General features: G+C 55.8%; 1 protein-coding gene across 1 annotated transcript; it reads left to right on the top strand.

Moving 5' to 3' along the window:
* Window positions 1-12,214: 12,214 nt before the first annotated feature.
* TLX1 (T cell leukemia homeobox 1) lies at window positions 12,215-17,704 on the top strand. The gene is made up of 3 exons (XM_049855695.1): window positions 12,215-12,782; window positions 14,961-15,162; window positions 17,482-17,704. The coding sequence occupies exons 1-3, from the start codon at window positions 12,215-12,217 to the stop codon at window positions 17,702-17,704; spliced, it is 993 nt and encodes a 330-aa protein (XP_049711652.1).
* The last annotated feature ends 3,763 nt before the right edge of the window (window positions 17,705-21,467 follow it).

Consider the following 21,467-nt stretch of genomic DNA (forward strand, 5'->3'; position numbering starts at 1 on the left):
CAGTTAGTATACATATTATTTTATGACATTGGTTAACAACCCCACGACATGTCAACACTGTCCCTTCTCAACCATTTTTACCATTTTACCTTATTACCAGCTTTCCTGTTCCCTTCTGCCTTCCAGTCCTTGCCCCTGGGCTGGTGTACCCCTTTAGTCTCATTTTGTTTTATGGGCATGTCTAATCTTTGAATGAAGGGTAAATCTCAGGAGTGACTTCATTACTGAGCTAAAGGGGTGTCTGGGGGCCATACTCTCGGAGTTTCTCTAGTCTCTGTCAGGTCAGTAAGTCTGGTCTTTTTTTGTGAGTTAGAATTTTGTTCTACGTTTTTCTCCAGCTCTGTCTGGCACCCTTGATTTTGATCCCTGAACAACTTGGGGCACTCAAGGAAGCTGGGCACCATCTAGTTGTACTGGACTCAGTCTGGTGGAGACTGTGGTAGTTGTGGTCCATTAATCCTTTGGACTAATCTTTTTCTTGTATCTTTAGTTTTCTTTGTTCTCCCTTGCTCCTGAAGTGTTTGTATATTTTTGAAAGTATGATGTTTGTATGTACCTCCGAGTGTTCATGTGTGTGCATACATACATGATGTACATGATACATAAAAGGATATTTAGTAAAGTTTCTCAAATCCAGAGTATTAAGAAAAGATTTGGGAGGGACACAGCACAAGAGAGGTTTAGTGGAGAGAAATGGTAAAACGGGAAAGGAATCAAGTCTAATGCGTCATAAATAAGGGAGTGGACATTGTGGTAAGTCAGAAATGCCCCTAGACAGATGCAGACAAGTTTACACTCAGCAAACCCATTTATGGCCAAGAGCAAGAATGGAGGGTAGGAGTTGGGGATGAGTGTGTGCTGGCCTGGCCAGGCCTGGTCCCAGTTTTAAGGGCGAGGGACTGGAGAGCCTGGTAAATCATCTCCACATCCAACAAGCCCAGGGTCCAGTCAGTCTCCCACAGACACTGTGGGTTCCCTGAAGTCAGGACAGTGTGGCCTAGGTGGGGGAGTGGGGGCAGTTGGAGAGAGACTCCAGGAAGCCTATAAATAGGCCATACTGGTGCCCCTCACTCTCTACCTGCTCCAAAGGCAAGGAGCCTCCTTTCAGAAGCTGCTGAAAGGCTTTGCTGATTTCAGAAGGATCAAGGAGGAGGGAGGAAGGAGGGGAAGCCTCTGAGGTAGAGAAGATTTTGCTGAGCCTGCAGGCTCCCTAGCCCCTCCCTAGCTCCTCATTACTGAGGTCCTTGGGCATGAAATGTCTTTTTATTTGAAGGCCAAAAAGAACCTGGGGCTGTATTAATGACCAGCTAGCACCAGGGCGAGGCCTGAGGCAGGGGGTTAACTCTCTTGACCTTGAAATTCTGTCTGCACTGCTCTGCTGCACAGTGTCCCATTTTTCCAGAGTTTGTCTCTACTGCCTTAGCCTTGTCCTTTCGATGGGACCCTAAAGACACCTCAAGAGGAGGAGGGTCGAGGAGGCCAGCAGAAGGCTTCTACAATGGCTAAGGAAGCTTACCAACTGGGTCAGGGAAACTGAACTGGGCTGAACATTGAGTTCCAACCCCCAGACCAGTAGAGGTGATATTTTACATGAATGTTAGTACAATAAGAAAGATGGTAAAGCAGAGATATACCCAATGAATTAGGGAACTTTTACATTGTTTCATTTTTATGCTGATTAAATAGAAGTAAACAAAAAGTAATTTTCAAAGCTTGGGTCCCCCACTGGCTACTTGAAGAGGGGCTCATGAGTTGCATCTGGAGGATGTTAGAGGAGGCAGAACTTGGAGCTGGCCTTTGAAGAAGGAGTAGTTTTCTTTCTTGGAGAAGGGGGTGTTGTCAGGGCATTGCATCCAAGAGATGAAGTGGGAAGGTGTGAGAGTGTTTATCTTAGTGGCAGACAAGGCCAGTGGTAGCCAGCCAGCAGGGGAGGGTACTACTGATGAAGCTGAAAGTAAGTCTGAGGGCCTTGAATGGCAAAATAAGGAGTCTGGCTTTTCCCCTGCAGGCAATGAACAAAGGAAGAAATGTGGAGCCATGCGCCACGGCCGATTCTAACCCATGGAGGAACGCGCCCAGTACTCCAATGGGGGGAGAAGCTTTGGGTCCCTAGCAGCAGTACAGGTTTGAAAGAGATGGGTAGGGTGCCAGCTGGGAGCAAACTGTTACAGAAAAAGAAGGGTGATGGTTTAGGTGAGGGTGTCAATGAGGATCCTGGCTTGGGGGTAGATGGTGAGGCTAGCCCGGAAGAAGGGGTGTGGGCAAGGAGCCCCCGGCTGCTGTCCCAGGAGAAGGTGCCCGCTGGCGGACCCTGAGAGCTGGTGGCCACGCTGTGACCATTCTCACAGAGCGCTCAGCCCAGGCCGCCACAAGCTCTGCATTCTGAGCCTCGCGCCTCATTGAGAGGTTATTAATAGGGAGTGTGTCTGGTGTCAGAGCGCAGACATAAACTGCATTAGCATTACCCCATAATCTTATTTAGTAAACGCTCATGCCGCTCGGTCTCCTGTAATTGCATTGGGAAGATGTAATATTTATGGAAGGGGAGAGGGGGATGTCACTGCTCATCTCAGCACTGCAGTAAAAGTCCCGGGAAACCAGAGTGCGCAGCCGAAGCCTGGTCGCAGGCCTGGGGAACTGAGGAGGTTGGGTGTCTCCTGCCCCCTGGGTTGGGTGGCCCAGCCTGCCCCAGCCCAGAGCTCCCACCTCACAACTTCTCCCAAGCCTTGGGCAGAGAGGGCCAAGGCAGTGCGGGTGAAGGTAGCAGCCACTTCTCCCCTTGGCTTTATTCCTTCCCAAGTTGGGGTCTCTGCGGGACTTGGTGCAAAGAACTCAGATGCTCTGGTCTCTTCTGGTGGATAGAGGCTCCCGGTTATGGCGGTTATGGCTTGCTGCAACCCCTGGCGCAATTTCTTTATGCCCAAGGCAAACCTACCAAGTGCTAAACAGCTGGGGGTGGGGGGTGGGGGGCTGCCTTTTCCTGAACAACCTGGGGCACTCAAAGAAGCTCAGCAGCAGGCAACAGAGGGCGCCAGCAGATGAGAGGCCCTAGAAGGAATCCTGCCTGGGGCCAGCCTCAGGAACAGTGCCCACCACTGGGATAACCTCCAAAGCCCACTGTAGCCCTAGGTTCCTGGAGCGTTGGCTACCCACCCTTGTGGGAGCCTGGGATTCAGTCCCTAGTCTCCTTCCTCCAGGCCAGTGTAGGCCTCCTGCTTCCTGGTGAGGAGACAGATGCACAAAGTTGCCCCATGGGACTCCAGGAGTGTGGCTGAGCTCCCACTGCTTGGGAACTTCATGGTCTCCACTGCTTTGGGGTATCGCTGGTGCCCCAAGCACCCACGGGTGGGTGTCAGTGTTGCCGGCAAGCCAGCACTCCAGGCACTTGCAGTTTAGGAATGGGACAGACACACAGTCATGCTCCTGGTGCTGGAAGTCTCAGGCCACCTTGAACAGAGGAGTTATTTCCCAATTGCCTGTCTCTTGTCCCCGTGGGGGGAAAGGAGGAACGCTGTGAGAAGGACCTCAAAGGGCCAGGAGAACAGGATCAGCCGAGGTGTGAGGATGTCAGGGTAGAAGAGTTGAGTAAATGAATAAATGCATGTGGGTTTTTGGAAAGGTTGAGCCCAAGGGGCACAGAAGAGGGCCGCATAGCGCCAGGAACCTCACTGTCAATTGCAGGCAGGAGGTTGTCTGGAGAAAGCGGCTGTGGAAATCTGGTCTGAGAGGAGGGCAGGTGCCCAAGCAGCGACTCTATGGGGGACCCAGGCCAGACTCCCTGGTCCTAGGATGGGTGAAGCAGGAGCTTGGTTGCAGTTCATACCCACGCATAATCCTTACACCCAACGCTGCCCTCCCACATCCTACTCTGCACTTCCCACATCCTCAACACCCCACTCCCAGCACTCCTTCATCCCGCCCAGGCTTACAGCTCCTGGTCCACCCGCACACTTACGCAGAAGGCAGCTCTTCAGGCCCACACTCTTCACTTCACGCTCACACACACCACAACACCCCCACTAAGGCGCACACTGGTCTCACTCCCAAAAGCGCGCTGGTCTCCTCCCCCTCCAGCCCTCCGGTCCAAAGACTCGGGAGAGAAGAGGCACCCGGAACCAAGCGCAGCTGAGAGCCGGGAAGAAGGGCGGCGGAGGCGGGCCGCAGCCCCTCCCGGTGTCAGCTCCCTTGCCGCAGTCCCATTAATCACAGCGTCTCATCCAGTTGGGGATCCCGGGCGCCCAGCGCCACGCGCAGCCCGCGGGACAATGGGATTATTTCCGGGGGGAGCGGCTGCCTCAGGCCGGGGCTCAGGCGGCGGTGCCTCCTTCTCTCAATTCGTCCCTCGGCGCCTTGCAAGCGCCTGCGGCGGCCGGCGACTGTGACAGAGCGAGCGCGGGTGGCGCGCTGGTGGCAGGGCCGGACCGGCCTAATTCAATTAGCCGGGTTGTCGCCGCCTCCGCGCAGCGCCTAGCCCGCGGGGCGCCGGTCCGGGCAGCTGCTCTTTGTGCTCCGAGCGCATGCATATGGATACCGGCCGGTTCCCGTCGGCGCCCCACTTCCGGCACCTGCTGCTCCCCCGCCTCTGCGAGAAGGCTCCCGGCCTCCCCAGCAAAGTTGGGAAAGTGCGTGCGGCGGTGTGCAGTTGTACGTGGAGGGTGCGGATGAAGCGCAAGGGTCTGTGTGGATAAGGGTGTACCTTGTAGATGCGCTTGTCGGTGCGGTTGGGTGTGTCCTTATGTATCTGTGCACTGTGAACCCCAGGGTTGTGTGCGTGAAGAGAGGGTTTTTGTTGATTTGTTTGTGGTTTTTTTAATCTGTGCCTCTGCATGTGGGAATGCGGTCGGCTGTGTCTGTGAGTCCCTGAGTGGGGATGGTGGTGGTGGGGTTCCGTGAGCATCTGTTGCCGTGGAACACCGCGGGAAGTCTGTGTGTTTGGGTGCAAGGGTGAATGTGTGGGTGTGAGCGGATGCTGTCTCTCGCAGATACTGTATCTGGGGTGTCTGCATGCTTATCAACTGTGTATATTCTGTGGGTCGGTGTGCAGTCAGGACACCCTCGCGGAACACACTGTCCCCCACCTACCGCCACCACCTGGGTGGGTCCTCTGGGGCTCAGTCCGTTCTCCCCTCACCCTGCCCCTTGCTTTCTGATGGAGGAAGAGCTTGGCGAGTTTATTTCAAACGCGAACTTCAGCTCAACTCCTTTGCTCAAAGGCCATTCTTCGGACACACCAGGCTCCTGTCGGAGGCAGAGAGCCCGGCGTCCAGGTTCAGCTGCCGGTTTTGAAGCTGGTGCCTTTTTCGGATCCCAGGATAGCCCGGCCTTGGCTCAGCGAGCGCCTGCGACTCCCGCTGAGCAAACCGAGTCCTGAGCGTCACCAGAATAACCCGACCTGTCCATACCAAGGTGGCCCGAGGTTCTAGGGGTGACTCCGAGACGGCCAGCTCCGCTTCCAGGGCCACAGTCCAGGATTGGGCCCCCTGGCTGAGCCTGGAGGCTGGGTTTCCCTTTCAGCTGGGTTTGGAGGTCTCATCCGCTCTTTCTCAGAAGTCAGCTACGCACCCACCCGGGACGGGGTGAGAAATATGAGTAGATCTGGCCACTGCAAGTTCGAGGCCGGGAGGGAAAGCTCGCTTCATTCCTGAGCAAATGGGGGAGTGGAACACCACACGCCTAGAGGCCTGGCCGGCGGACCACGAAAGGCGCTTGCCAGCCCCGCGCATGGCAGGGAGTAGGGTAGTTCCTAAAAAGCGCTGGTAGTCCTTGGAGGCTCATCCAGCCCGCAGTGAATCGGCGCTCTCTTCCGCTCCCTCGCCCTCCTTGACACTTTGGCATATGGCTCCCGGGGTACCTCAGCTACCTGGAATTCCTGGGATTTGTAGGGCAGAGTAAAGCCTGGGACCTGGGATTCCAGACCCACCTGGTGGGCAGAGCAGAACTCAGGATAGGAGAACGCAGAGGGTCAGAGAGACTCAGAGTTGCCGGCAGACCTGGTGGGAACCTGGACTCGGTGTGTGGGGACCGGCAGTGCCGAGGAAACTGCGGAACTATTGGAGGAGGAGGAGTGGAGAAGGAGGAAGGACAGGGCCACGGGTCTGTCATGCTCTGAGCCATCTCTCAGCCCCTCCCCCTTGGGAGAGACTGAGCTGAGAGGACGTGCCTTCCCAAGGGCACCGCGGACCAGAGCCCCAGAGGAACCTGGCTGCATGGTGGGACCTGAGGGTCTCTGGGCCTCCCTTTGAAAGCAGTAGGTCAGAGAGAGGCCTGAAGCCCTCCCTTGCTGCCCCGGGTGAGGGAGAAAACAGGCCAGCAGCTTTCTAGAGGGTCATAAGCTGAGAGGTAGGGGACTGCAGGAGACGGCCACAGAAAAGCCCCACTGTGAAAGCTGTGGGCCCAGCTCCTTCAGTGGTGAACCCTGATGGGGCTGGGGGTGAGAGGAGGGAAATGGGCCCAGTCTTGTGCTGCAGAGAGCAGTGCCCAGCCATGCCCAGCCAGGCATCTGGGGACAGGGAAGGTGTGGCCTACAGCAACCAGGAGTCTGTCCTCTACCCATTTTGGTCCCTCCACTGGAGGAGAAATGTATGCTTAGGTGTTGGGGAGGCCCTCCACCCCTGTTACTGCAAGGATTGGATGGGGGCCCATGGGGCCGTCCCTGGAATACAAGCAAATGCCCCAGCCATGAGGAGCTATTGAGTTTTGTGGCTGGAACAAGCCTAGCCTGCTCACTTCCCTCCTCACCAAACCTAGGTTCTCAGAGACCATGAGCCTGGGGGGTGGGGGAATAGAGTTACCTTTACTGGATTGCCAAGTCACTAAGTCACCAGCTGGGCCTGCCTCCCACTGAGAAGGGGCAGTTTTTTTGCCACCCTCACGGAGGCAGATGGGCAAGACGGGCGGGGGCACCTTTGGTACTGGACAAAGACCCTAATGGCTCCACCGTGGACCCCTTCATGTCACCCATCTCTAATAGGCTTCTCAGCTCATCCCACCCTTTTCCTGCTAAATGTCCATTGGGCATACCCTGCCCATCTCTCCCCACACCCAAAGGGCCACATATGGTCATTTCCTCATTAACTACACTAGAATACTGACCCCTGTCCCACAGATAACACACACGCCATTGAAGCACACATCGTTATTACACTCACATTTTGACACCAGCAGCGAAGGAACCGGCTCAGCCCATCCCGTGTGCACCTTACAGAGAACAGTTGTAGACACATGCTCTCCTCCTGTTACAGAAAGCACACGTTCACTTGCATTCTCATCGACACAGACAAATCCAGCTGTAAAGACAACCCAGACTTCCTCTCCCCCAACACATTGACCAAAACTCATTTTATTTGCAGTTGTATCCCAACCACCTAACACAGTGCCTGATACATAATAGACACTCAAAAAATATTTTTTTAATAAATGAAAAAAAATGATTCCTTAAAGACATACCCAGTACAACTGTGCAGTCCTCCCTACCATCACTGTCACACACACTTTCACACCTGCTGTCCCCTTGCTGGCACAGAGTCCCACAAACACAAAGTAATTAAGTTACCACACATACCCCTAAGCAAAAGGACAACCCCTGCCCCGGGGGTCTCTCCCAGAGGGGCCACAGGGGGGAGTCTCCTTAGGATCCCACATGGCCCCTTTTCTCCTTCTCTACCCCCAGCCTCAGCCCCAGCTGCTCCTCTTTTAATTGGAGGCACTTCTTTATTCAGCAGGCGAGGGAGGGGCTGGCTCTTGGGGCAGGAGTCACTTGGCGGCCTCAGGGCTAGAGAGAAGGGTCTGCAACTCACCTAGGTGTGTGCAGGCAAGTTGAGGACCACATCTGCCAAGTTTGGGCTTGAGGAAGCAGCTTGTGATGGATGAGTAGAGTCAGAAAACCAGCATTTGAGTTGTCTTGCCCCCCTTTCCAGCTCTCAGTGCCTTGATTTCCTCATCTGTAAAATGGGGATAACAAAAACCACATCACAGGATTATTGGGGGATGAGACAAGGTAACTACTGCAAATGAAGTCACTTAGGACAGCTGGGGAGCTTTGTGAGTCCTGCTGTCTTTTCCTCTTTCCTTTTTCCTGACAGAGTTGCCATGCAGATGGGACAGCCTGGGCAGGCATGAGAAAGCACTGTGGAAACCCAGAAGCTGCACCCATTATAAGCTCTGTGTGAATCTCCTCCTCCATTTCAGAAAACTTTCCAGGCTTCAGTGTTGTGCTCAGGTAACACCACTTCCTGGAGAAGGGGAGGGGGTGGGGGGTGGGGGTGGGCAGAGCCCAGTGAGTCCTGACCCTTTAATCTCCTCTTTCTGAACTCAGAAGAAGCTGAGAGGGAAATCTTGAACCTCAGCAGCTACCCTATTGGAAGACAAAGGCTAAGGTCAAGGGGACTAACAGAAACCCAACCGAGGGGCTTCAGGGAGGAGGCCAGCACAAGGGAGATTTGGATTGGGATAAAAGTTGACCCTGATAAGCAGGAGAGGTGGATGGAAAGTAACCAGAAGAGATCCGTTGGGCAGCAGTTGTGAAAAAAAACCCAGTTGTGAGGGCAGGTGGAATTCAGGGTGGCAGATTATGATTGAGCCTAATGGTCTTACTGGCCTACTAGGCAGCTGTGACCTCTGCCAATCAAGGCTGGGCCAGTAAGGTCTCCTCCCAGGTACCCTGAAAAACTAGTGCCAGATTTAAGGAGTTCAAGTGGTGGATCAGATCCCCCCCCCCAAAAAATTGAAACACACAGGATTGGAAGGCCAGAGCAACTAGAAAGGTACACCCGGGTGAGGAAAAGAGGCTGGAGGTGCAGAGGGTTAGAAACACTCAGGAGGTTTCCTGCATGGGCCAAAAAGTAGCAAAGGATAACCTGGAAAGATAGGATTTTTGACTGCAGCAAGCAGGACTGTGGTTAGACATGCAAGTAACTTCTTGACTAAAAGGAATAGAGCCATTGGGACCTAGCCTCAAAAGAATCTGTAGCATCCCTCCCCATAGTTTTCAGCCTTATACAGGGAAAACAGTTCTAGTTTTGGGATCCCAAACCAACCCTCTTCTGGTTGTGGCACTTTGGGGTAGTTCGTTCACCTCACCAAGTCTCAATTTCCATTTCTCTTTTTAAATGAGATGTAATTCACATACCATAATATTTAGCCTTTGAAAGTGTACAGTTCAGTGGTTTTTAGTATATTCACAAAGTTGTGCAACCATCGCCACTATCTAATTTTGGAATATTTTCATCACCCCAAAAAGAAATTCCCATACCCATTAGCAGTCACTCCCCACTCCTCCCCTCTCACCAGCCCCTGGCAACGACTAATTGACCTTCTGGCTCCATGGATTTGCCCACTCTGGACATTTTGTATAAATGGAATCCTACAATATGTGACCTTATGTGTCTGACTTCTTTCATTTAACACGGTGTTTTTGAGGTTCGCCCATGTCATAGCATGAAACAGCACTTCATTCCTTTTTATGGCTGACTCGTATTCCATTGTATTGATAAATCACATTTTGCTTACCTGCTCAATTGTTGGACATTTTGGTTGTTCCAAGTTTTTGGCTACTACGAATAATATTGCTGTGAACAGCCATTCAGTTTTCTTGATTATAAACAATGGGGACACTTCTACTAACTTCACAAGGTTGTTGTGAGTCTTAAATAAGACAAGTGTCATGAGGTGCCTGGTGCATAGGAATTACTCAGTAAACATTTGTTTATCTGTTTTAGCTGTCTCAAGATAAGAGCCAGAAATGACACTCATTCCACTCAAAACAACTTCCTAAATAAGTCATGGAGCCTCTCAGGTATGGGTGAGGTACATGGATTGGGCCATGGACGGGGACGGGGAGGAGAGAAGTAGAGAGGAAGTAAAGCTCTCCCCTCATGACTCTGCTCAGTGTTTGCAAACAATCATCAATCTCACATCTGGCTTTGTCTTGAGTGGGTCTTTGCCTACCTCTCTGGAGCCCAAAAAAGGTTTCCCATAGAGACAAGCTTCCAACCAGGCCAACCCACAAAGCAGGTTGAATTCAGCTCCTCTGTCTTGATCAGGTCACTCAGACTTTCTGAAATTTGGTTTCCCCACAACTGTAAAGTAGGGATAATACTTGTCTCAAAGGGTTGGTATACAGTTAAGTTTATATTGTTCTCCATAGCACTTATTACCATCTGACTTATTATATATTTACTTACCTATATTTATAGATTAAATATATAATTTATTTTGTATAATATGTAACCTTTTGTGTCTGGCTTTTTTCACTTAGCGTAATGTTTTCAATGTTGGTCCATGTTGTAGCATGAATCAGCTCTTTATTCCTTTTTATGGCTGAATCATATTCCATTGTATGTATATACCACATTTTGTTTATCTGTTCATCAGTCGATGGACATTTATATTAATATGCTATATTATTATATCTTATATATAATTTTATATATTTATAGCTAATGATTCATTTATATATAAATATATTAAATATATAAATATTTACTTGCTTATTTGTTTATTTGTTACCGCCCTACTAGAACATAAGCTCCATGAGGACAGAGCCTTTTCTTTGTTCACTGCCATATTCCCAGTGCCTAGAACAGTGCCTGGCACATAGTAGGTGCTCGATAAATATTGTTGAATAAGGGGATTCACTCATTCATTTTTCAGCCAAGATGAGCATATGTTGTGGGTTGGGGCCATGTTGAGGGGGTACAGAGATGAGTAGTCCCCTCCCTGCCTTCAAAGAGCTCTTTAAGGGGAAAAAAAAATGCAAAAACAAATAGATTGCAAGGAGACTTGATAAGTAGAATGTGAAGGCACCTAGCATCTTGCCTGATACAGACAGTTCCTCCTGAAGGTGAGATGAATCTGAAACTGACCTGAAGTAGACCAGAAATAGATGGAAAATGTTCTAACCTGTGCCTTTTCCAGAGCTTGGCTCTTGGGAGGGAGCAGCCCTTTCCCTACAAGAGAGGGGAAAGACAGGAAGCAGAAAAAGGGAGTTTCCTCCTTCTCTCCTGGGCTCTAGGCCAGTCAGCCACAAGCAAAACTTTGAAAAGACCTAAATTTGTCCTGGATGCATTTCCCTGATCCACCTTTCCCAGTCCTTGCAGCCTTAAGCCCCTAGATTTCAAAAAGTAAAACAACTCCTTTCGCTTCACAGTCAAAGGCTTCTGTGGGAAGCAGTCAGGTTGAATTCAGTCACCTGCTATGTGAATTGCTTCTTGAGGCATCTGTTTCTTTAAAAGAAAAGGAGGCTCTTGAGGCCATGGGCACTCCAGCAGCAGGCCTCAAGGCAACTCCCTTGAGTTGTGCCTGCCTTTCAAAAAGTCTTCTCTTCCTCAGTTTCTCTAAAAGGGCTGAGTTGGAGTGGTTGTTGACTTTTTTTTCCCCCAACAACATACAGCCAGCTGTTCCTAGGCTTCTGTTGTAAAGCAGGACAAGCCTGAACTCACCGTCCTGCCTCAGGGGCCTGGGCTCCATACCTGGGGAATAGACAATCCTCTACTTTCTAATCAGTCAGGCCGGAAGTTTGGAGTAAATCGCCGGTTTGAGTGACAGGTGTTTCCCAGCTGAGCCCCGGGGGGATTCTCGGTTGTGCAGGGACACTCTTCCCCAGAGGCCTGGTGGGCTGCACCCTTCAGCCTCGTTCAAAGTGAGGGATGGCTCCTATCAGGCTGGGAAGGGGCTCTGACCTCCCCTTCCTTGGTTCCATCTGTCTGTTGGTCTCTGGGAATAGCCGCCTGTAGTTCTTTCTTTCTCCTTTTACGCCTCCCCCTGTTCTCTTCTCGCTCTTCCTGAACTCCTTCTCCTAGCCTTGGTCTCTGTCCCTCTATCTCTGACTCCTGCCTCCGTCTCCGCTCCGGGCCTTCCTTTCCCCCTCCCCCGCCCCCGCGCTGTCATTCACCCTGCTCCTCTCCTCGCGCAGCCAATGAAGAGACCCGGCCGAAACGGCTAGGCTAGCTCGCACCGGGCTTTTTCGCCCGGTGATTGGTGTCCCAGAGTCAACAGCGAGCGAGCAGCCAGGAGACGGGAAGGAGCAGCAGGAGAAGGGAAGAATACGGCTCCCCCTCTCTCCCTCCCCTCCCCCTACTTTAGCCCTCCCTGCGCACTTCGCCTCCAAGTCTCGGCTCAGCCGGGAGCAGCCGTCGCCTCTGCGCCCGTGCGCGCTGCCCCGGAGCCCAGAGCCTCGAGTGCCGTCGCCCGGCCCCCCTGCGGGGCCGGGGCCAGCATGGAACACCTGGGTCCGCATCACCTTCACCCGGGCCACGCGGAACCCATCAGCTTCGGCATCGATCAGATCCTCAACAGCCCGGACCAGGGCGGCTGCATGGGGCCCGCCTCGCGCCTCCAGGACGGAGAATACGGCCTTGGCTGTTTGGTCGGAGGCGCTTACGCTTACGGCGGTGGCGGTGGCCCAGCGACCGGGGTAGGGGTCGGGGGCCCAGGGGCCTACAGCGCTGGCGGCCCGGGTGGCCCAGCAGGCGGTAGCGGCGGCAGCGGCGCCTGCAGCATGGGCCCGCTGGCCGGCTCCTACAACGTGAACATGGCCTTGGCCGGCGGCCCCGGACCCGGCGGCGGCAGCGGGGGCGGCGGCGGGGGGTCGCTGAGCGCTGCAGGAGTGATCCGGGTTCCGGCACACAGGCCGCTCGCGGGATCCGTGGCCCATCCCCAGTCCCTGGCTACCGGCTTGCCCACCGTGCCCTCCGTGCCTGCCGTGCCGGGCGTTAACAACCTAACAGGCCTCACCTTCCCCTGGATGGAGAGTAACCGCAGATACACAAAGGACAGGTTCACAGGTGAGTCGGGCCAACGCGCTGCGCCCCTCCTGCCCGAGCCCCAGGCTGTGCGCCACCCTCGCCTCACTCGGTGGCTCTCCGCAGTCCCTACTGCGCGCCAGGGCGCCCAGCTTCTCTAGCGACTTCCCCAAGTTTAGCCGCCTGCCTCCTCTCTGTGCTTGCGGAATGGCCATGCTCTAAGAGTTCTCCTATCCGGGGCCCCTCTTGGTCTCTCCCCCAGGACCCCAGCTCCGAGAAGCTCTCCTTGGTCCCTCCTCGGGATCCCAGGGACCGGGCAGGCAGAGGGAAGGGGGCTGTAGCTTCGGGGCTACCTACAGTAGCCTTTGGGGTTCAGGAATGTCGGAGAAAGGGGCACGATGTGAACAAACTCAGATTCTGCGGTCCCGGCCGCCGTTCTCTGGCCCAGTCAGCCGGCACGGCTCCCTCTTCGAGTACCTGAATCCCGCGCAAGGAAAGAACAGGTTCCCCCACCTCCCGCCCCTGTGCACACACACACTTCACGCTTCAAGCTCTGGGCCCGTCGCGCGGCCCGGCTCCGCTGCCCTTCTAACAGACACCCAGAGCCTGGGTAAAGCCGCAGAGTCGGCGAGTCCTTCTTTCCCGACTGCGGGCTGCGTCTCAGGCGGCGGCAGCGCGGGCTGAGCCGCCTGGGACTGCTCCGGCTTTGCTTTTGCTCTGTTCGGGCGCAGCGTCCTCCCCCGGGACCAGCCCAGTTCCCTCTGGCTTGAATAATGTAAGGTCCCCTGCGGCGATCGATCCCCGGCCTGTGGACGGCTCCCGGGAAGATTACGCACTCTGCGGCGGCAGGCTGCCGCCCTCGCCGCTGCTGCTTCGCGCCTCCTCCGCTTGCCCTGGCTCCCTGCGCTCGGCTTCCGCTCTCTAGTCTCGCTCTCGCGCGGGCCAGATTCCCCTGCCGGTCCTCTCACTCTTCTTAGCGTTCCCGGGATCTGGGACCACGACCCTCCGTCGCCAGTTCAGGCTCCCAAACCCCGCTGGGAAGCAGCCGCGAGTTGAGTCCGGGTTCGTTGGCCGGGTCTTAGAGTCGAGAGGCAGGAGGCCCAGGCCGCTGCCGGCGCCACTTGGGGCTCGCGAGCTGCAAGGCTCCAGGGCCCAAGGGTGGAATGGGATGGGGTGCACACAGAGTGGGAGAGACAGAGCTAGGCTTTGCGGCTAGGCGATCCCAAGGCATCCCAAGTCCCCTGCTCCTGGTGCAGACACCCAGGCAGGCAGGCTGCTCCTGGAGCCTGGGCCCAGACGCTGGGGCTGTGGCAGAAGGGGGCGGGCAGAGGGAGAAGACTGCTGCTCTGGGCCTTCGGCAAGGGCCCTTCACTCCAGGGCCGCTGAGCTTTTTTTCCCGGCCCCCCAGTCCTCTTGGACCTGAAGAAGTAGTAGCCTGGGCCTAGTGCCCATCCACTCCTCCCACCCAGGCCAGGCCAGGCTTGAAGCGATGGACTGAACTCCAGCCCAGAACCTACTGTTCCCATCTCTGGGGAGAGGTACTCCATAGAGGGCATACCCAGGGGAGCCACAGCCCACCCAAACCTGCTTCAGGCCTGAAGGAGGAGCATGAAAAGCATGTGAGGTTTCCAGCCAGGATATGGCTGGTGCCTTCCTTGCCGGCCTCCTGTGGGCCCCTGCCTGTGTGCCTGTGTTGTGCTTGTATGGCTGTGTGTCTGCCTGACTGGGTGTGTAGATCCAGAAGTTTGTGGCCGCTGCGTGTCATGTGTCTGTGTGTGTTGCTGTGTGATGGAGGCTCAGGTCAGGGATCAGGGTTGGGGGCCTTGACCAGAGCAGGGGCTGTTAACGTTGTGAAGCTTCCCTGACACTGGAGACCTGGGCCTGCCTTTTAGCTCTCCTCAGACCTGCCCCTCTGGAGGACAGTGGAGGTGGCTGTGGCCATGTCTGCGCTGGGCACTCCCGGCCGGGGGCTAGGGAGGCCTTTGTGGTGGTGGCAGCCGTGAGGGCCTGGAAGGCGGGAGGGAGCCGTTCCTGCTGAGGCTTTGGCGCTGAGGGCTGACCGGAGGCTCACACGCCTGCTCTGGGGTCCAGCCCCTGCGCTAGCTGGCTCGCGGGGTATCAGGCCTGGGACGCTTCCTGACGCTCTGCCGCTTGCTTCTGCCGTCTGTCTGTCTCCCGCTCCAGTGGCCCTCTCACCCTTCACTGTAACACGCCGTATAGGTCACCCCTATCAGAACCGGACGCCCCCCAAGAAGAAGAAGCCGCGCACGTCCTTCACGCGCCTGCAGATCTGCGAGCTGGAGAAGCGCTTCCACCGCCAGAAGTACCTAGCCTCGGCCGAGCGCGCCGCCCTAGCCAAGGCGCTCAAAATGACCGACGCGCAGGTCAAAACCTGGTTCCAGAACCGGCGGACAAAGTGGAGGTGAGAGCGCGGGCGGGCGCGGCCGCGGGCGGCGGAGGCTCAGGCGGCTCTCGGCTAGGGCCTCCCGGGGTGCACACACTCCCTCTGCTCGCCTCTTCCCAATCCGATCCAAGGAGCCAGAGACTCCTCCTAGGCTCCTGGGGAGCAGGAAACTACGGCAGCCTACAGCCGGGATGGGACTGGGAGCTCCAGCTCGGGCTCTGTTTTTCCTGAAGTTTCAGAGCTTTTTGGCTACCACACTATGCCCGTGTAGACGCCGCTGGGCTCTTCCGCTGCTTGGGAAACAGGCAGGTTGGAGCAGTCTATGCAGTCTGAGCTTCCCGGCTCAGCGAGGCCTGAGGGGCTTTTTGTTTGCTCAGACTTGCGCTTCCAGGAGACTGAAGGCAGAATGGCCCGCGCCTAGTTTCTGCGCTCCAGCCGGGGCTCCGGTAGCGCGCATGAAGCCCCGACCCCGGCTGAGCCCTGCTGACGCTGTCCTCCCCAGACGCGCGGCCTCGAGCAGCCGGCCCCTACCCTGGAAGGGGAAAATCAATCTGCACCGGCTGCAGCAGGCATTTCGCGGGTCCCATGAAAGCAGGATCAATTAGGAGCAGATGGGCGTGGGTGAGATACATTTTCCCTTACTCCCGTCACACACCCACGACTGCATTCACTACATACTCATTTTATTTTTTTCGCATACATATGTATACTTCTACGTCTTTCGTTTTTGCTGTCTCCTTCATGGACACGCAGCGTCCCCCACACTCCTAAGCAGCCTTATTCTCCGCATACCCCTAGCGCTTTCTCCAGCTACATCCACTTGCACCCTACTTGTACCCTCTGGCACCCTTCCCATCCGGCCCATTCACTGGGTTCCACACACTCCGGAGCTCCGCCTGGGGAAAGCAGAGATTCTGGCCAGAGTTAGCGCCGTCCAGGCAGTCCTCCGGGCAAGAGGAAGGAATTGGAGTTTTCTCTTTTTCTCATTGAAGGTGGGGAATCGGCCCATCGGGCTGCAAAGCAAGCCATAGCCCCTAGAGTCTGCCCCCCCTAACATTCCTGCTACGGGAGAAGGAGTTGGGGGACGTGGCCTCAGTCCTCTGGAAAGCTAGTTAAAGAGAGAGCAAAGGCTAGCTGGTACGGGGGTGGAGGGGGCTGGTGTTCCTAAAGCCTGCTGAAAGCTGCAGCCTGGGGAGAGGAGGGAGCCATGGGGTGGGGGTTTCAGAGAGGTTGGGAGGGGAGAGACAGAGAGCACAGGCAAAAAGAGAAACTAAAACACAAAGAAAAAAAAAAAGATAGACACTGCAGGGGGGAAAGGAGAAAAACAGGCGCCTGTGGGAGTTTTATTTATAATAAAGATATGCAACGGATGACTAACAGCCGCATATTCGTTTCAAACGAATTCCCTTAATTCTGAGAGAACGAAGAGAGTGGGGGGAGACAAAACGAGAGATAAAGACATAAAGTGTAAAGGAAGAGAAACATTCAGGCGGCTGGGCATGCAGGAAAGAAAGGGAGGACAGAGGCCAAAAGACTTACACAGAGCGGAAAGGCAAGAAGGGGAGGCGCAGAGGAGGCCGGCACTCGAAGAGGCCCTCGCCATCTTCGCCCAGGTTCATCGATCGCCTACAAATTGCTTCTGGAGGCCCCGGGGACTCCCATTAGGTCTGTCCACCTTAGAGACAGACGTTTGATCTCAGTTGACGGGGTGGAGGGGCGGCATTAAATGGAATAAGTGAGTCATCGCCTCCGTAGACCTCCTCGGAGGAGGCCGCGTCGGGCGGGAGCCCCGGCAGGACGCAGGGCGAGGGCCTTGGGCGAGAGGCCGGAGGCCTGTGAGAAGTTGGCAGAAAGCAGGGAGAGAAGAGGTTTGCAGGCGGCTCGCATCTGTCTGGCCCTGGCCTTTTGGCCTTGAAGGGTGAGGCGGGTAAGGCTCCTTGGCTTGGGACTGCACCTGGGCTCCCTCGAGGCTGGGGAGAGGCAGGACGCCATCTAGGTCGCCGCCTTTCTACCCCTAGTCGCACTGTCCAAGGCTAGTGGGGTATGGGCGCTTCGCGTTGATGGACGCCCCAGTGGCTTGGACCTAACGGACTTGACACCATCTCCCTGGGGGCATCCCCCCTCCATCCACTTTGGGGGCTGGTTTCCAGACTTTGCCGGAGTCAGGACTCTCAAGGGAAGGTACTGCGTCAAAGGAGGCCGAGCTGGAGTTCGGGGCTGCACAGGGGAGCAGTGCCCGCTCAGGCTCTCTCTCCGGAGCGGACCCGGATCCTGGGGGCGGGGGGGAGAGAGGCGGTGTCCCGGCGGGTAACCGCGCGGCGGCTTGTCCCGGTGCAGGCGGCAGACGGCAGAGGAGCGCGAGGCCGAGAGGCAGCAGGCGAACCGCATCCTCCTGCAGCTGCAGCAGGAGGCCTTCCAGAAGAGCCTGGCTCAGCCGCTGCCCGCCGATCCGCTGTGCGTGCACAACTCGTCGCTCTTCGCCCTGCAGAACCTGCAACCCTGGTCTGATGACTCCACCAAGATCACCAGCGTCACGTCGGTGGCGTCGGCCTGCGAGTGAGACTGCACTCCTTCCCCGAGGGACCCCCAACCCAGCCAGGGGTCGCTGAGGCCCAGAACCAGGACTCACCCGCGTCCCTCCCCGCCGTGGACTGCACGCGGGAGGCAGGCTGCACCCCTCTGCACCGGCCCGCGCCCTCCCGGCGGCCCTGCTCTCTCTTCGGAGGAAGAAAAGGGCTCGCGGGACAGGACAGGAGAATTCCGCGCCCACCGGAACTGTTGAGAATCCTCAGTTTGCGTCTATTTTCTTTTATTCTGATTTTTAACTTGGGGCCCGAGAGAGGTAGGGGGAGTGGTGGAGGAAGAGTTTCTGGGGTCCCCAGGACTGCCATCTGAACTTGCCTTGCGGAAATCCCCTATCTGTGTCCCTCTCACACCCACAGGCCCACACGGAAGTGATGGCAGGGTCCCTCCTGGTGTTACCCTAGAACCACACGCAGGGGGACCCATGGCAGGGTGACATGTAACACAGGATTGCAGCCTTCACACCCTTGACTCTCACTACCAGGCACAGGTGAGGGGTCACCCAGACTCACTCTGGGTAGCACGGCCCCCCCAACACAAGGCCACGGTCACACGGTGACACACAATCCCATGCACAAAAGCAAACAACGTCACTTGCCTTCCAGGCCCCCATCACACAGCCCAGCGGCATCCAGGTACTCACAGGCAGGTTTTTACACAAACTCACAAACTCGGCCCATTTCTTCAGATTCTGTTCATAGGGGTGGGGGGATTAAGTTATGCACTTATAAGGTGTTTTCTGTGTAACCATTTTATAAAGTGCTTGTGTAATTTATGTGAAAAATAAATAAATAAAACCCTCTGGATACGGAGTCCGGGCTGCCTGCTCCTTGCTGAGCCCAGCACCTTGAATGTACTTGTGTTTGGTGCTGGCTGGTGCTGCTGCAGTAGCCGCTGGTCATGGGCTTGCCTGACCTGGGGAGCAGGACCTGCAGTCTCTGAACAGAGAAAAGAAGGAGGGGGACAGACAGAGAGGATAGAGCAGAGGGGAGGAGGAGAGCAAAGTTGCTTCTCTCCTGGGAGAGCTAGTGTTTGCGAAGATGTGGATGTCTTTGAGTATGATCAGTGTGTGTGTGTGTGTGTGTGTGTGTTGTGATCATGTGGGCAGTCAGGGTATTACTGATAGTAAATGTGGGTAATGGTGTTTTAGTGTGTGTTTTGCAATTATTGTATGCAAATGTTTTTTGCTTAAATTGCAAATCAAAACTCTGGTTGTATGCCTGGGCTTGTAGTGGTGTGTATGTAACCTTGTGTGAACATGATCATGTCTCTTTGGATATGTGTGTGATCACCAGTATTTGTGATTGCATATGAATTATGTATTAGTTTGTGGGAGAACATACTAGTTTCTCTTTGTGAATCTATTTCTGTGTTAAATGTGTGAATGTGATTGTGTGTCACCTGTAACTGTATCAGTGTAATTGCGTATATGTGATGTAATTGTGTTTGAGCTGTGTATTTTAACTGTGTAATCTTGTGTGTGACAGTGTGCAATTGAGGGAATGAATGTCTTTGTGGGGAGTGTGGACCGTTGTGGAAGACTCCTTGTGGGATATGGCTGCATATGCATGAATATAATCGTGCGTTAACACTGCACACAATTGTGGGGGGTTAAGGTGGTGTGTACAGATACACTGTGGAGGGACAACTTCTGCTAGGAGTTCTGGGGACCTAGGCCCTGTGGCATCAGGCTGTAGACTGAGGCACACTGAGTCAGGAATTGGGGCCAGGAGCCTGTGGTGCTCTCAGCAGGCCTTCCTGTTTCCCAGCACTGGCCTGACACTGGGAGGGATCTAAAAAAGTGACTTCTCCAGCCATAAGGGCACCCCCGGTATGCTACCTCGGCAACACCTAGTCTCCCATCTACTAGGCCAATCGCAGGCACGCAAAATTCACTTGGGTCTGCTTTTCTTGAAGGGGTCCTGGGGTGTAAGGTCTAGGAAACTGGCCATCCTGGAGGTGGGGGGTGGGGGGTGGAGGTAGGAGGCTCTTTATTTGGGATGAAATTGAGAGACCTTGCCGGTAGGAACTAGAAGTGGGCTGTGGGGCTGGTGTGGGTTCCTGGAGCTGTCCCAACCCGGCCGACACGGGAGCCCCACCGTTCTCATCCCTACCCGGCTGCCGTACAAGGGTTTCGACTCGGGACAAAGAGCACAGCAACCTGCTACTCTGGGAAGCCACAGGGGGAAATAGGCCTGGTGTGGAGGGAAGCTCATCCTTCCCCTCATCCGCGGCCCTCTTGGGGCTGGAATCCGTCAAGAAAGGAGAGTTGGGGCCAAAGGACTTGGGCCTGCCTCCTCCTGTCCCTGACGCGAAGGTCCATCGGTGCCGGCCCGACCCTGACAAGGTGAATGTTGGGCGAGGGGAGAGGGGTCCGGCCGCGGCGCCAAGTCTGGAGCGGGTCTCCCGCCAGCGCCAGCTCCAGCGGCGAGCGTTAGGTAGAGCGAAATCCGGAAATGGCGCTCCCACAGCCGCAGAATTCGTCTCCCTCCACCTGGGCAGGTCTGGCGGTGCGCTCTGCTCTCACCCGGCCTGGAGCCGCCGAGGGCTCGGTTGTATTTGCGTCTTGCAGCACCGCTAGTGCTCGGAGCTGCACCATCGCGGAGCTGCCAAACCCCAGGGGAAATCGGGCTTTTCTCTTGCCTCCCAACCCCCGGGATCCCCTCCAAAGGTTGCTGCGCCCAGAGGCCTCTGGATATTTTCTGGCCACAGACTGTCCGGCTGAGGAGCTGGGGGGCGGGGGGGCGGGGGGAACGACCTCTACACAACCCGCCCCAAACCGGCTCCAAAACCCAGGCGCTTCACCTCCACCGCCTCCCCCCAATCCGTGCTTGCGGAGACAAACGCAAAGCAACGTTGGGCACAACCTACACCCGCCAAATGTGTCTCCAGCCTCCCAGTCTTCACAAACGGCCCGGGGCTCACACTCAACCCAGCAGGCAGAGGCCCGTCACAGGCCCCGAGCCCCTCAGCCCCTCTGCTCTCAGACCTTGCCCAGACTGTCGGAGCCTCACGGGGAAGGGGGCACCCAGCGTGTCCAGGCCCCAGCGCAGGTCACGGGCGCCCAGGTGGGCGTCCACTGCCACCTAGATGCCTTCCTGTACCCTGCGCTCACTGGGCCCCCGGTGGCCCGGCTCGCGCTCTCCCGCGGGCCCCTCTGGCCGGCACAGGAGCTCGGGTGAAGCCTCCTCCCTCGGCCCTGAGGGAAAGCGCAGGACTCCCCACTCTCCACCCGGAATTCGTTGCGACGGAATCTCGGCGAGGGGAGCGGCGAACCCCGGGTCCTCCGAGCGTGCCTTAGCGGAGAAGGGCCGGACCCGCGGCCTCCGTGGGAGTGGGGCGGAGACCGAAGGAAAGAGGGCTGAGGAGGGTCACAGTCGGGCCGACTACCCCCAGGTTTGCCCAGAACTCGGGAGATTTCGAAAGTGCGCGACTCCTGGCCTTCCACTGCGCCTGCCGGAAACGATAGATCAGGATGTAGATAGTTCAGAACAGAAAACGAACACATTATCTGAATAAGTGTGTGTAAAAATGCGGGGAGAAGAGAAGAGGAATAACAGACCTGTCTGGACAGAAGGACCCTCTTCCTTCCTCGGCTTGAGCGAGCCACACAGACCAAATTCCCGTGGCAAGTGAGCCCCACCGGAGAGAGTGAGTGGACCGCGGCCTGGGGCCCCAGAAGCTGGGCAGGACTGGGGTCCTGGGGCCCTGCTGTGCGGAGGGTCGCACCCAGAGAATCT

The sequence above is a fragment of the Elephas maximus genome, chromosome 16, assembly GCF_024166365.1.
Source record: "Elephas maximus indicus isolate mEleMax1 chromosome 16, mEleMax1 primary haplotype, whole genome shotgun sequence".
Lineage (NCBI taxonomy): Eukaryota > Metazoa > Chordata > Mammalia > Proboscidea > Elephantidae > Elephas > Elephas maximus.